The 15,305-nt window shown below is 44.3% G+C and overlaps 1 protein-coding gene across 1 annotated transcript in view; it reads left to right on the top strand.

Moving 5' to 3' along the window:
• Positions 1–14,871, top strand: part of LOC118384481 (LIM and SH3 domain protein 1-like) — a 36,586-nt gene extending 21,715 nt beyond the window's left edge. The window contains exons 4-7 of the mRNA XM_052518683.1: positions 6,120–6,227; positions 9,802–9,880; positions 10,534–10,646; positions 11,170–14,871. Coding sequence (XP_052374643.1) covers positions 6,120–6,227; positions 9,802–9,880; positions 10,534–10,646; positions 11,170–11,343 — 474 coding nt within the window. The 3' untranslated portion in view covers positions 11,344–14,871. The remainder of the gene's footprint in view (positions 1–6,119; positions 6,228–9,801; positions 9,881–10,533; positions 10,647–11,169) is intronic.
• Positions 14,872–15,305: the final 434 nt, after the last annotated feature.

Genomic DNA, 15,305 nt, shown 5'->3' with positions numbered 1-15,305 from the left:
AAAATAAAAAGAAATCAGCCAAGCCCTCAGAAAAAAATGGTGTACCTCCAAGTCTGGTTCATCCTTGGGAGCAATTTCCAAACACCTGAAGGTATCACGTTCATCTGTACAAACAATAGTACGCAAGTATAAACACCATGGGACCACGCAGCCGTCATACCACTCAGGAAGGAGACGCGTTCTGTCTCCTAGAGATGAACGTACTTTGGTGCGAAAAGTGCAACTCAATCCCAGAACAATAGCAAAGGACCTTGTGAAGATGCTGGAGGAAACAGGTACAAACGTATCTATATGGACAGTAAAACGAGTCCTATATCGATATAACCTGAAAGGCTGCTCAGCAAGGAAGAAGCAATTGTTCCAAAACCGTCATCAAAAAGCCAGACTACAGTTTGCAACTGTACATGGGGACAAAGATTGTATATTTTGGAGAAATGTCCTCTGATCTGATTAAATAAAAATAGAACTGTTTGGCCATAATGTCCATCGTCATGTCTGGAGGAAAAGGGGGAGGCTTGCAAGCCGAAGAACACCATCCCAGCCGGGAAGCTCGGGGGTGGCCGCATCATGTTGTGGGGGTGCTTTGCTGCAGGAGGGACTGGTACACTTGGACAATGATCCCAAGCATACTTCCAAAGTTGTGGCAAAATAGCTTAAGGACAACAATGTCAAGGTATTGGAGTGGCCATCGCCCTGACCTCAATCCAATAGAACATTTGTGGGCAGAACTGAAAAAGCGTGTGCGAGCAAGGTGGCCCACAAACCTGACTCGGTAACACCAGCTCTGTCAGGAGGAATGGGCTGAAATTTACCCACTTACTGTGGGAAGCTTGTGGAGCGCTACTCAAAACGTTTGACCCAAGTTAAACTATTTAAAGACAATGCTACCGAATACTAATTGAGTGTATATAAACTTCTGACCCACTGGGAATGCGATGAAATAAATAAAAGCTGAACGAAATCATTCTCTCTACTATTATTCTGAATGTTCAAATTCTTAAAATAAAGTGGTGATCCTGATTTAAAAAAAAAAAAAAAAAAAAAAAATTATACTAGGATTAAATGTCAGGCATTGTGAAAAACTAAGTTAAGTGTGTTTCGCTAATGTGTATGATAACTTCCGACTTCAACTGTATTTAGTAGACAACAGTAGAGGGATTGGCAGAAGATCTGAAAGGCAGTCAGCAGTGCTCAATTTGGTTGCCTGACTGTTATGATCACAAAGTGCATTCGGAAAGTATTCAGACCCCTTGACTTATTCCACATTTTGCTACATTGGTACCTTATTCTAAAATGTGTTCAAAAGTTTTTTTCCCCCTCACCACTCTACACACACTATCCCATGACGACAAAGCAAAAAAAAACATTTAAAGAAATGTTTGCAAATGTATATATTTATATAAAAATGTGCATATTTACATAAGTATTCCGACCCGTTGCTCAGTACTTTGTTGAAGCACCTTTGGCAGCGATTTAGTCTCTAGTCGTCTACAAGCTTGGCACACCTGCATTTTGGGAAGTTTATCACATTCTTCTCTGCAGATACTCTCAATCTTCTGTCAGGTCTGCTTGGGGAGCATTGCTGCATAGCTATTTTCAGGTCTCTCCAGAGATGTTGGATTGGGTTCTAGTCCGGCCTCTGCCTGGGCCACTCAAGGACATTCAGAGACCTGTCCCGAAGCCACTCCTGTGTTGTCTTGGCTGTGTGCTTAGGGTCATTGCCCTGTTGAAAGGTGAACCTTCGCCCCAGTCTGAGGTCCTGAACGCTCTGGAGCAGGTTTTCATCAAGGATCTCTGTACTTTGCTCTGTTTATCTTTCCCTCGATTCTGACTAGTCTCCCAGTCCCGGCTTCTGAAAAACATCCCCAGAGTATGATCCTGCCACCACCATGCTTCACTGTAGTGATGGTGTAGGGATGGCAGGTTTCCTCTACCATAAAGGCCTGATTTGGAGTGCTGCAGAGATGGTCATCCTTTTGGAAGGTTCTCCCATCTCCACAGAGGAACTCTAGAGCTCTGTCAATGACCATTGGGTCTTTGTCACCTCCCTGACCAAGGCCCTTCTTCAATTGCTCAGTTTGGTCGGGCAGCCAGCTTGAGGAAGAGTCTTGGTGATTCCAAACTTCTTCCATTTAAGAATGATGGAGGCCACTGTTCTGGGGGACATCTTTTGGTACCCTTCCTCAGATCTGTGCCTCGACACAATCCTGTCTCGGAGCTCTACGGACAATTCCTTCAACCTCATGGCTTGGTTTTTGCTCTGACATGCACTGAACTGTGGGACCTTATATAGACAGGTGTGTGCCTTTCCAAATCAATTGAATTGACCACAGGTGGACTCAATGAAGTTGTAGAAACATCTCAAGGATGATCAATGGAAACAGGATGCACCTGAGCTCAATTTCGAGTCACAAAGGGTCTGAATACTTATGTAAATAAGTTATTTCTGTTTTTTATTTTTTTTTAAATGTGCAAAGATTTCTACACACCGGTTTGCTTTGCCATTGTGTGTCGATTGAGGAATGTTTTATTTCATCCATTTTAGAAGGCTGTAATGTAACAAAATGTGGAAAGTCTGAATACTTTCCAAATGCATTGCATGCCCAGAAATTCAAATTGACACGCAAAACATATGTACACTTTCTGTCTTCCACTTACACACGAGAGGAATCAGAAATATCAAATGTTGAAAAGAGAGAGTGTGTGTGTGTGTAGTCTATATTTAGTCATTTAACACGAATGGGACCCACACGTCGTGAATCATGGCCCAGTCATCTCCTGCCTATCCTCACAAGGTGAGGTGTGTGTGTGTGTGTGTGTGGAGGAGGACAGGTCAGCACTCTGTAGAGCTGTGTCAGTCAAACAGCAGTCAGGTGACCTGTGTGTTCAAGGAGCATTTAGAACTGCAGACCCTGACCAACATGTCAGGATGGGTTCCACTCTGGCCCAGAGTGCACCTCTACATACTTTCCTTTCTTCTCTACACTTTCCTGTCTACCAATAAACCCATCAAATACACAGAGTGGGACTGCCCCAATCCTTTAGAACAACGCTGGCTGGCTGTAAGAGATGAGTGTAGTCATAGAAATATAATATATAGATTGTATTTCTGTTAGTGTGAGACTGGTCAGAGTGCTGCTTGGTAATGGATTACTGCAGCAGGCTCTTCCAGGGGTGGGCAGACGGGCGGATATTATTTGTTGGTGCAGTCTCGCACCAGAGAGAAGTGATAGTCATTGTTGACATGTCACTGGGACTGTTATGTTTCATAAGGAATCTGAGTATGTACTTCTGTATGTGAATGAGTTGCTACTTAATTAGTGTGTTTGTTTACTGTAGTGTGTGTATGAATCCACAAGTGTTGCCTCGGTGGTACAGTAGGCCAGCTGTGTGTGAGGGAGAGCTGCTGTGTTCATTGTCATTAGAGTGATACCCATCTGATTCTACATGGGCTGGCCACTTCCTCTCATATTGAGGGTCACACTGGGAAGGGAGGGGTAAGCACGCACAAAGGCCTATGCATCAGGGTTTCCGTTAACTGGTAATAGCTGGCTTTTGGCCACCATTTATTTATTTATTTTATACATTTTAAAAAGCAGATAAATTGGCTTGGGCCAATTTTATTTTCCAGGAGAAGAAAAAATCTCATTGTGAAATAATGCTTTTTTTTTAAACATTTTTTTTGACTATTTGGTAGAAATCCCAGTCAATGTAAATACTTTTGACTGGTCATGGTCATCGGTCTGTAAGTTAATCTGTATAATTTAGGCAGATTTAAATTGCCACATGTCAGATGCTGAAGCATCTCAAACAGTAAATGCATATGGTGCTTTAAAAACAACTGGGAACTTCAGGTCGGTAAAGTCTGTTCCAGACCTGTTCCAAACTGGTTTTCCCAGTCGGAGCAAGTTTTTTTTATTTTATTTTTTTATATATTTTTTTTATAAATATACTTAATTGTTTGAAACCTGAACTTTTTACTACATACACTCAGCAAAAAAAGAAAGGTCCTCTCACTGTCAACTGCGTTTATTTTCAGCAAACTTAGCATGTGTAAATATTTGCATGAACATAAGATTCAACTACTGATACATAAACTGAACAAGTTGCATAGACGTGACTAACATAAATGGAATAATGTGTCCCTGAACAAAGGGGGGTCAAAATCAAAGTAAATCAGTATCTGGTGTGGCCACCAGCTGCATTAAGTACTGCAGTACATCTCCTCCTCATGGACTGCACCAGATTTGCCAGTTCTTGCTGTGAGATGTTACCCCACTCTTCCACCAAGGCACCTCCAAGTTCCTGGACATTCCTGGCCCTAACCCTCACCCTCCTATCTAACAGGTCCCAGACGTGCTCAATGGGATTGAGATCCGGGCTCTTTGCTGGCCATGAAGGAACACTGACATTCCTGTCTTGCAGGAAATCACACACAGAATGAGCCGTTTGGCTGGTGGCATTGACAAGCTGGTGGGTCATGTCAGGATGAGCCTGCAGGAAGGGTACCACATGAGGGAGGAGGATGTCTTCCCTGTAACGCACAGCATTGAGATTCCCTGCAATGACAACAAGCTCAGTCGGATGAGGCTGTGACACACCGCCCCAGACCATGACTGATTCTCCACCCCTAAATCGATCCCGCTCCAGAGTACAGGACTCGGTGTAACGCTCATTCCTTCGACGATAAACACGAATCCAAACCATCACCCCTGGTGGGACAAAACTGCGATTTGTCAGTGAAGAGCACTTTTTGCCAGTCCTGTCTGGTCCAGTGACAGTGGGTTTGTGCCCATAGGTGACGTTGTTGCAGGTGATGTCTGGTGAGGACGTGCCTTACAACAGGCCTGCAGTCCAAGCCCTCATTCCAGTGTCAGTCCACCATCTCTCAGCCTGTTGCGGACAGTCTGAGCACTGTCCGCAACAAAGTGAAGTTATTTGGATTTTTACGAATTATCTTTGCAAGGCGGGGTCCTGAAAAAGGGGCGTTTATTTTTTTGCTGAGTTTATTATGAGGCATGTCTTACCTTGTTTCAAAGTAGCCTAGCCAAAATCATGCAATTATTTAATAAATAAAATAAACTTTCTTTAATTTGCCAGTATCCAAAGGCACGATTTTAGTCGTATTAGCAACCCATCCTAGTTGTTGAATATTAGATCTCTTAATGTCTAACGGATGTTTTCACCATTCACATCAAACTGCTCACATGTGCGGTGCGTTGTCCCCTAATTGCATTATGGAACGAACATTTGCATGTGTCCTACTGCCTTGTGCACATTGCTGCAATTGTATAATGTTAAGAATGAATAGTATCAACATTGTAAGCTAAACGTTCTGATCGGTTTCATCAGACTCATTGCTTTTTAACAATTTAATTATTATTTATTTATTTTTATATGTAGCCTAGGCCTACTGCTTGTATGAATTTGGGATCTATCATCCCACAACTGTCCCAGAATTTGTTTGGAATAGGCCATTTCTTTCTCAAGAAACTGATCAATAGAATAGGTCAACTTTTTTTTAAACTATGGTGGATAGTAGATTGACAAAGGCTAGTGATTTTCCTGTTCATTAGGCCTACTTGTCATGTTGGCTGAGGTGCCCTCTGTTGTACACACACCTTGGTGTGACCTTATTAGGCTATGTCAGCACATCCTGTGTGTATGGTCTCTCTGCCCTGGCAACAGGAAGTGACTGTCACCACCACTTGAGGGAGGGAGGTTGGGCGGGCCGTGCATGCTAAAAGTCATTAAAACTGTAGCCTGTTTATTTACATTTCATGTATAGTTATATGTACATATAAACTAATCTTAATTACCTCATGCTCCTGCATATCAACTCGGTGCTGGTACCCTGTGTTTTTAGCCATGTTACTCATTGTGTATTTATTACTTGTTATTGCTTTTCTGTTTTCTCTGTGTTTGCACCCGTAAGTAAGCAATTCACTGTTAGTCTACACCTGTTGTTGCTGATGTAAAAATGGCTTTATAAATGCATTTGATTTGTTTACAAAGCATGTACCGAAATAAAATGTGGTTTGATCTTATTTTTTACTCTTTTGAAACGTTTGACTCTCTTGACGTGTGTGTGTGTGTGTGTGTGTGTGTGTGTGTTCCAGGTGCAGTACAAGGAGGAGTTTGAGAAGAACAAAGGGAAAGGTTTCAGTGCTGTGGCCGACACGCCAGAGATGCAGAGAATCAAGAAAACACAGGACCATATCAGCAATGTACGTCTGTCTGTCAACGCTCACACGTAGTACCTGTCACAGGACAGGAACAACAACCAGTCTCTCCCTCCGGTTGTCTCAAATGGAACCCTGGTCAAAGTAGTGCACTATAGGGATCGGGGTGCCATATATATATATATATACACTACATGGCCAAAAGTAGGTGGACACCTGCTCATTGAACATCTCATACCAAAATCATGAGCCTTAATGTGGAGTTGGTCCCCCCTTGTTGCTATAAAAGCCTCCACTCTTCTGGGAAGGCTTTCCACTAGATGTAAGAACATTGCTGCGGGGACTTGCTTCCATTCAGCCACGAGCATTAGTGAGGTCGGGCACTGATTTTGAGGATTAGGCCTGTCTCGCAGTCTGCGTTACAATTCATCCCAAAGATGTTCGATGGGGTTGAGGTCAGGGCTCTGTGCAGGCCAGTCAAGTTCTTCCACACCGATCTCGACAAACCATTTCTATATGGACCTGCACGGGGGCATTGTCGTGCTGAAACAGGAAAGGGCCTTCCCCAACTGTTACTACAAAGTTGGAAGCACAGAATAGTTTAGAATGTCATTGTATGCTGTAGCGTTAAGATTTCCCTACACTGGAACTACGGGGCCTAGCCCGAACCATGAAAAACAGCCCCAGACCATTATTCCTCTTCCGCCAAACTTTACAACTGGCACTATGCAATGGGGCAGGTAGCGTTCTCCTGGCATCTGCCAAACCCAGATTCGTCCTTCAGACTGCCAGATGGTGAGGTGTGATTCATCACTCCAGAGAACACATGTCCACTGCTACAGAGTCCAATGGCAGCGAGGTTTACACCACTCCAGCTGACGCTTGGCAACGCACGTGGTGAGCTTAGGCTTATATGCAACTGCTCGGCCATGGAAACCCATTTCATGACGCTCCCGATTAATTTTTTTTTTTTTTTTTTATGTTGTGCTGACTTTGCTTCCAGAGGCAGATTGGAAATCCGTAGTGAGTGTTTCAGTCGAGAACAGATTCTTTTTTTAAAGAGCTTCAGCCCACAGCGGCCCCGTTCTGTGAGCTTGTGTGGTCTACCACTTTGCGGCTGAGACGTTGTTGCTCCTAGACGTTTTCACTTCACAATAACAGCACTTACAGTTGACTGGGGCAGGTCAAGTAGGGCAGAAATTTGACTAACGGACTTGTTGGAAAGGTGGCTTCCTATGACGGTGGCACATTGGAAGTAACTGAGCTCTTCAGTAAGGCCATCATATTGCCAGTGTTTGTCTATGGAGTTTGCATGGCTTTGTGCTCGATTTTATACACTTGCCAGCAACAGCTGTGGCTGAAATAGCCGAATCCACGAATTTCAAGGAGTGTCCACATACTTTAAACCATTTAGTATGTATGTGTGTTATGTATGTATGTATTCATGCACGTCCTTACCACTCTGATGTGCAGATTGTCTCTTAGTCCAGAAGTGCTGTGTGAAGCCTGGGCACAGGGTTATGTTACTTTGTCCCTCTGTGGTCCTCTGTTGCAGAAGGCTGCTGCCTAGGGCCTTGCTTGCTCTGGCAGACCAGGGACACACATCCTGACATCGCAGAACATAGTTGCCCTGCTCTGTCTTCTCTAATGACTTAATGAGTGTGGAGGGTGTTGGTTAATTACTGCTTTCATACAGGAACAGAACATGTGTGTCTGAGACGGTGGAAACACACACACACACACACACACACACACACATCAACCCTTCTACAACCCCAGGCAAATACAGAGAAGAGAAACCTCATGAGAAGTCTGTTACAGTGTCCCAGCTGTTATCAGTGTGTGTGTGAGGACAGACCAAGCCAAGGGGTGCGGCTGATGATCTCTTTCTCTCCCTCCTCCTCGGATGGACCCACACTCAGTAGCCCAGAGAGAGACAGACATGTCCAGCTCTCTTTGAAATGTGATATGTCCAACTCCAGCCCCTTCTCGTTCACAACTGTCTGTCTGGACAAGTCCCCGTCTCTCTCTCTCTCTCTCCTTATCTCTCTGTCATATGACTTTAATTCACATTCATTTAGAATGTTCACTAAGGTCTCCAGCCCTCTCTCCCTTCCTACCTCCTTTAACTTTCTACTGATTCATGTAGTGAAGGTTAAGAGGAAGGGGGGGGGGGGGCAATTTTGTGTCCGGGAGTGGTACTGGCATGGGCTGAGCTTTTCCTGTTCTCTCTCACACACACACACACACACACACACACCATCTGTGTGCAACCTTCGCCTTCAAAACAAACAGAAGTAATGTCAGACTCTCTCATGTAACATATTGAACATGTTGCTCGCTCTCTCACATTAAAAAGACTGTCTTCTCACAGTCACTGAACGCAATATCCTCACTCACGCTTAACACTGTCTTCTCCTCCGCTTAACACACTGGCCTCTTTCACCCACCCAGGGAGGGAGGGAGAGAGGGGGCAGAATATAGGCTGTGTCAGTCTTATCATTCAGGCTGGGAATAGTAGGGCTGTTATACTGCAGAAAAGGATCTGTCTCTCTCAGGTTTATTGGTCATTTGGAGATGAATGCTGTCTCTCTCTGTGATGTTGGCTGGGTTGTTATATTAGGGCTGGTGCTTCTGGTTGTGATGCAGCTTTGATTTACCTGAATAAACAAGGAAAGCATGTACTGCCATCCAGGACCTCTATACAAGGCGGTGTCAGAGGAAAGCCCTAAAATTGTCAGACTCCAGCCACACTAGACTGTTCTCTCTGCTACCGCACGGCAAGCGGTACCCCCCCATAGCCACTATTTGCATTGCAACCCCCCCCTTCACTCCTGTGCTACTCTGCTATTCATAGTCACTTTAATAACTCTACCTACATGTACATATTACCTAGACTAAATGGTGCCCCCACACATTGACTATACCGGTACCCCCTGTATGTAATATCGTTATTGTTATTTTACTGCTGCTCTTTAACTGCTTGTTACTTTTTTATTTCTTATTTGTATTTTTTAAACTGCATTGTTGGTTAGGAGCTTGTAAGTAAGCATTTCACTGTAAGGTCGGCGCATGTGACTAAAAGGTAATTTTCACCCAGTATTTTTGTTAGACATGATATATTTTGCACCATTCTTTTCTGTCTTCCTCCTTTGGGTCTCTGTTACTCTTTTCAATTTCTTATCCTCTCTTTAGGCCTGTCTCTCTCTCCACTTTTTCTCATTTCACCTGTTCCTGGTGATGTGTCAGCAAGGGTTGCTAGGCAGCGCTGAGGTCACCCAACTTCCGGCTACGATGTCATTTCCTGTGTCAGCAGGCCTATTGTAGAAATGGAGAAGCACGTAGCTTAGCACTGTAGCGCCCCACCTATTACACATGCAGTCCTACTGCCTGGAGTGGGATCTGGAGACACCTACTGGGCACGACATGAACTGCACTTTATTTCCCTGCTCTAAATAGCTATCTGCTGGACTGGTACAGTCAACAGGATGCAATCTGAATTTTCTTATCAAACTAAGCAGCACCATACATGACGTCTGGGTGTTATATCTAGCCACTATGTATCAGAGCTAAATGGCAAATGTCACAATGTAAATATAATGTGTGTGTGTGTACACAGATTAAGTACCATGAGGAGTTTGAGAAGAACAGGATGGGAGGAGAAATCCCATCTCCCCAGCCCAACAGCCCCAATCCAGGTACACATGTTGTCTCGCTCGCTCGCTCGCTCTCTCACACACACACACTATGAAAATACATTTATTAAAGATGCACGATGACATTTCCTGGTTGCTAAAATTCCAATGGTCTGCCAAATTTCACAAGCAAGTAAAGTGTAGAGAATTATTGTACCATCTAAAATATATTTTTCAAGACCAACATTTGATTACATATTGTAGCTTTAACATCAGTGAGAGTAGACACATGGTTGCATTTATCTCTGGGCATAAAATGTTTGATTTTTCTGCTCCGTGGACAGTTCCTGTTTTTTAGCACACCTGAATACAATGACTGTGATCTAGTGGTTAACCTGTGCATTCACTCTGTACATGTTATCACCTCTCAATATCACAGAGAGTCATTGTTCTAATAGTTGACTGAAAGGCGCTAAATGATGGCTGCAAGTTTTGACTTGCTGTGCTGTGGAATTCTCTGTATCAGAGCCCTGGGGCTGACCAATGGGGTGTCAGTTAGATGGAGGGATAGGGGGGGATACAGCAGGAGGAGATGAGACGGGGGGGGGATGTCTATCCTTCACTCTGATTCAATCACTCACTCTCCCTCTCACAATTCTCTCTCCCCAACTTTCTCTCCCTCTCCCTCTGGCTCTCTCCTCCCCCTCTCTCACCAGTGTTCCAGCAGCCCCACCAGCCCCCTGCTGCGTCTAAGAACTACAGCTATGAGTCAGCAGCGGCTCCTGGACCAGTCCGTCAGGTGGCCGCCGCCCCCCCTCCCAGCTCCGGGGTGAGACAGAACCCTCCTCTCTCTTGTTAGGATCTATCCCAAATGGCACCCTATTCCCTATTTAAAGCACAGCTTTTTTTTTTTTTTTACCAGGGCCCGTTGTGGCCCGGTCAAAAGTAATGCACTATTTAGGGAAAGGGTTGCCGTTTGGGACGTAGGCACTGTTCTCTCTGCATGGGGGCCTCCACTGTGTCTGGCAGTATCCACATGACCCCGCCCCCCCAGTAGCTTTGTCTTGTAGCAGAGACTGACTGTCTCTGTTGAAGGTGGTGTTATAGGAACTTCATGTTCTCTTTCTCTCCCTTTCTCTGTACCTTCCCTCCCTCCTATTCCTTTTACATCCCCTCTCTCCATCTCTCTCTCCATCTCTCTCTCCATCTCTCTCTCCATCTCTCTCTCCATCTCTCTCTCTCCATCTCTCGTTTTCTCTCTTTTTCACTCGTTTTCTCTCGTTTTCTCTCTCTGTCTCTTTCACTCGTTTTATATATATATATATATCTCCCCCTTCTCTTCCTGTGTGTAGAAGCGGTACCAGGCGGTGTATGACTATGCTGCAGCCGACGAGGACGAGGTGGGCTTCCTGGAGGGAGATGTGATCGTGGACGCGCAGGTGATCGACGAGGGCTGGATGTACGGCCGTGTCGAGCGCACTGGCCAGCAGGGCATGCTGCCTGCTAACTATGTAGAGGCCATCTGATCTGAGAAAGAGAAGTGTGGGAGGGAGGGAGAGAAGCAAATGAAAAGCCCAGTGCCATCTCATCTTAATGCCGCTTTCTATTTCTTTCACTCGTTCTCTGATCTTTCCTGTAAGACCCCCCCGGTGTACCCCTGGTCTGCTCTCCTCCACCGACAGACTCTGTCTGTCTGTGCTGCCGTCTATCTGAATGTCTGTTTGTCTGCCTGTCTCTGTCCCAATTCTTCGGTCCACTAAAAAAAAGCAGTCAAGTGGAATTGAAGTCTTACAGAAGAAACATGCCTCCATCTTACAGGCTATATATACATCAGGGGTCATAGTGTATCACAACTATCCTAGCTACAGCACTTCATTTTCCAGCAAACTATGATGCAAAACGATATGAACCTCCCCCTTTGTCAATCAAGTTGCCATGACAGCAGAGAACTGAGGCCAATGTGGTCATGAGAAAATGAGTTTGGAATGTGGGTGTGGCATCTTCAGAAGTTGTTTTTTTTTCTTCTTTTTTCCGTTTTTGAAACTGGTTGAAATTGGTCTGACTGGAAGCTCAGTGTAGAATCTTACTATATCTGGGCAGTTAGAACTCAGCTTGAATATTTGACTTGTGTACATTCCATTAACCATCAATACCCCATTGTTGTCGCATCAACCAGTTTGTGAGCAGTCTACAGTATCAGTCTTACCAGAGAGGTCTTATATATTTCTATAACTACACGTACGCATTTATCAATAGTACTTATCTGTTACCTCACCTGTCTTACCCTGTCCTGCACTGCATTGTGGGTATTGTTCTGAAACTCAACTGGAATCCTATCTAAACTGAAGAGCGCCTCCTGCCTTGCCTTGTACCTCAAGTTCAGGCATTTGAAGTACAGGAGGGATCAGGGACGAGTTAGTTAGGGGACGTGGTTACAATCTTATTACAATCATGTCATCACCTTAGTCAGTGGGTGAAGCTATTCCTCATTCTTGCTGTCTCCCGCTCGCAGCCTCATGCCTTCCGACAGTCTTACAGGAAGATGAGTGACGTGATGGTTGGAGAGGGTCTGGGGCGGAGAGAGGGGTGTCGGATCAGGCCAGGTCCTGCCCCTATTCCAAGAGAACCAACATCCGAGTTTATCAATCGTAAGCGCGAAGGCCAAACACAATTCCCAAAACAATTCTGTATTGTCAATCTTTTCTCTTTTTTTTTTTCTTCAAATGATTATTTGTTTCACTTTGTTTTGTTGTTAAACATTCCAGTCCTTTATGAGAAGTGTTGAACGGGGGTCAGAAATCCAGGCTGTGGTAAATGTTAGTGTTTTATTTCCTATCATGCAGTTTTTCCCCCCCTTTGCTTTTGTTGGTAATCTAAGAGGCTTATTTTAAAAATGTCAATGTATCAAATACATTTCGGAAGTAAAACGGCAACTCAATTTATGAACCAATAAGGCATGCTAGTTTTGTCTAGACGTGTGCGTATGCTGGGTTAGCAATCCCACCGATTTAGATCCATGGGTTAAATCAACCATCATGGGTTATGTATTTGCCTGACAATTCGTCAACCCATTTTGCCTGTTTTGTTGTGCCAACTCGTGACTGGACCACCTCGCCCAGTTCTCTTTTCCTTGAAACTCCGAAGAGTGGAGAGCAATGTTCTGGAGTGCCACTGGCTCATGAATATTCACATGCTCATTAATGAGCAGTCGTCATGGCGCATAGTTACATTAGGCCCCCGCTCTCTCGCCCGCATTTATAGGTCATCTCTGACATTCTATAGGCACACATTTCCATAGGACATTCCCTGCCTATGTGGTGGCACGCCTGTGTTCCACAAGAAAACTGAGAAATGTTACGCGACAATGACGTAACTTTCATAGTCGTAGCTACGAGATCTGTCTGGATGTCCTGTCAGGAGCAGATTCTTCCAGTGCCGACGGATCGTTGTACATTCCGTGTCCCGAGGGACCGTGTGAGGCTGGGAGAGGGACGCGGTGAACTCCTCCTCGACCGCTTACTTCTCCCCTCATCTTTCCCACCCTACTATTTCTTCCCCTTCTCTGATGCGCTGTGACTGTTACAAGTGAGGGGGGATTAAAAGTATTTTTCCGCCGTGTAGCCTGATTTGATGGTGGTGTTGTACAGTTGTTTTGGGTTGTAGGTCATGGTGCTGGGGAAAGAAGGGGCTTTTACCTGCAGACTAAAGCTGTAGTGTGGAATGATTTTGATCTAATGAGGTGAAGGGGCAGTATAAAGGGTAACTGTACCCTTTTTAGTACCAGTGTGGTGGGACGTGTTGGACAGTAAGTAGGTGTTGACCGTTCATATCATTTTAGCTTCAACTTTGTAATGTGATGAGTTATAACAATGATGCTTAAATGAATTATAATGAACACAACGCACACCTCAACCCGACTGGATAATCAGATTGCCATGCTGATAAAAAAAAGGTAAGTCTAGGCTGGCATTTAGCATCTATGATCTCTACTTGACAACTGGACATTTTTAAACTCGTACACTGTATGAAGGGCCGTTTTGGGGCAGAGCTATTTGAAGTCTCACTTGCTTTGCTGAAGTAACGGAAGAAAGGGTGAGGAGGAAGAGGTGGTTTGGCTTGACGTGAATGGGGTGTCGGGGAATTTTTATGAATTTGGTTGGCCTCTTGTACAGTATCAGCAGTCAATGCCTCTCAAAATAAAATTGCCTTGGCTACTTGGAGGCTTTGGTGTGTTTTTTATAGATGGGGAATAAACCAAGCCTATGTTGGCTGCCACAGCTGTTTTTCCTTTGCAGTGATGTGGATTTGTTTTAGTTGCTTGGGGGGGTTCGGAGCGAGGCGAATGATGGTGGTAGTTGGAGGGAAACGAATCCAAAGTGGCTAAAGACAAGCCAATTGTGTTTTTTTGCAACTCGAGTGATGATAGACCACAGCCGCAAGGCGTAGACATTATTATTGCACCATGTTATTGTCTGTATTGAGCTGGATGGGGCTCGGAAAGGGATGCTACTAGGAAAGCGTACCTACTACCCCCAACCTGCGGGTTGTAAGGAAAGACTAGGAATCCGCCAGGAGACCAATATTCTCTTCTGCTTTGGTATCACTCCTACAACTCTGCAGTATCATATCTCATATCATCACCTTGTTCTCCTCCCCCAATGTATGTGGTCATATCAGTCCTATGGCCAAGAGTCCTCCAACCTTCTACCCCAATTAAAGACTTATGTCCTATGCTTCTGATGAATCAACCATTCATTGCTTTTGTATGATACTGGTATAGGAAGTGCAGATATAAATCACGTCAACCAACCACAAACACTGACCTAACATTCAGACCGATGTTGTGCATTCCATCCAAAAATTATTTTGTTTTGATAGCATTTTTGTTATTCTGATTTCTTTTTTTTACATGCATATATTGACATTCTTAAAAGAAAATCAGACTCCAGTTGAATTTTAAGGAACTGATAAAAGCATCTCATGTTGCCCTGTTTCAGCACTTCGAATTGTACTTAAATATTCTACAGATTAAATAAAATGTCATTTTTACTCGATAGCGTCCGGTATTATTTGCTTCCTTCAGTGTAAATTATTCCTCATTCGGTGTGATTCCTTGACTATATGACCACGACTTTGTTGAACACTAAACGCAGATTGCATGTATTACATGTATATGGGACTGGGCCCTCAGCAAAAATAAATGTCCCATGTTTTACGCTACTCCCTATCCTGGTTTTAATGTCTACCCGTATGCTTCCACGCGTACAATATTATAGAAAGTATAGGGCGGGGAGGGGTTTCGTGCAGAGAAGAGATGATTCTGCTCCGGCTATTTCCGATCTCCCCCGATCTGCGCCGGTTTTAAGGGGGCTTCCAATTTCTTCGTCGTGTGTTCTGGCGATACATCTGCATCCTCTATTTCTGGCATTCTCATCATGTTGGACATTTTAGTGTTGATGTTTTTTGCTATCATGGGACTTGTTTTCCT

Source organism: Oncorhynchus keta, chromosome 5 (genome assembly GCF_023373465.1).
Source record: "Oncorhynchus keta strain PuntledgeMale-10-30-2019 chromosome 5, Oket_V2, whole genome shotgun sequence".
In the NCBI taxonomy this organism is placed as follows: Eukaryota; Metazoa; Chordata; class Actinopteri; order Salmoniformes; family Salmonidae; genus Oncorhynchus; species Oncorhynchus keta.
This window is presented reverse-complemented; position numbering and strand designations above follow the sequence as displayed.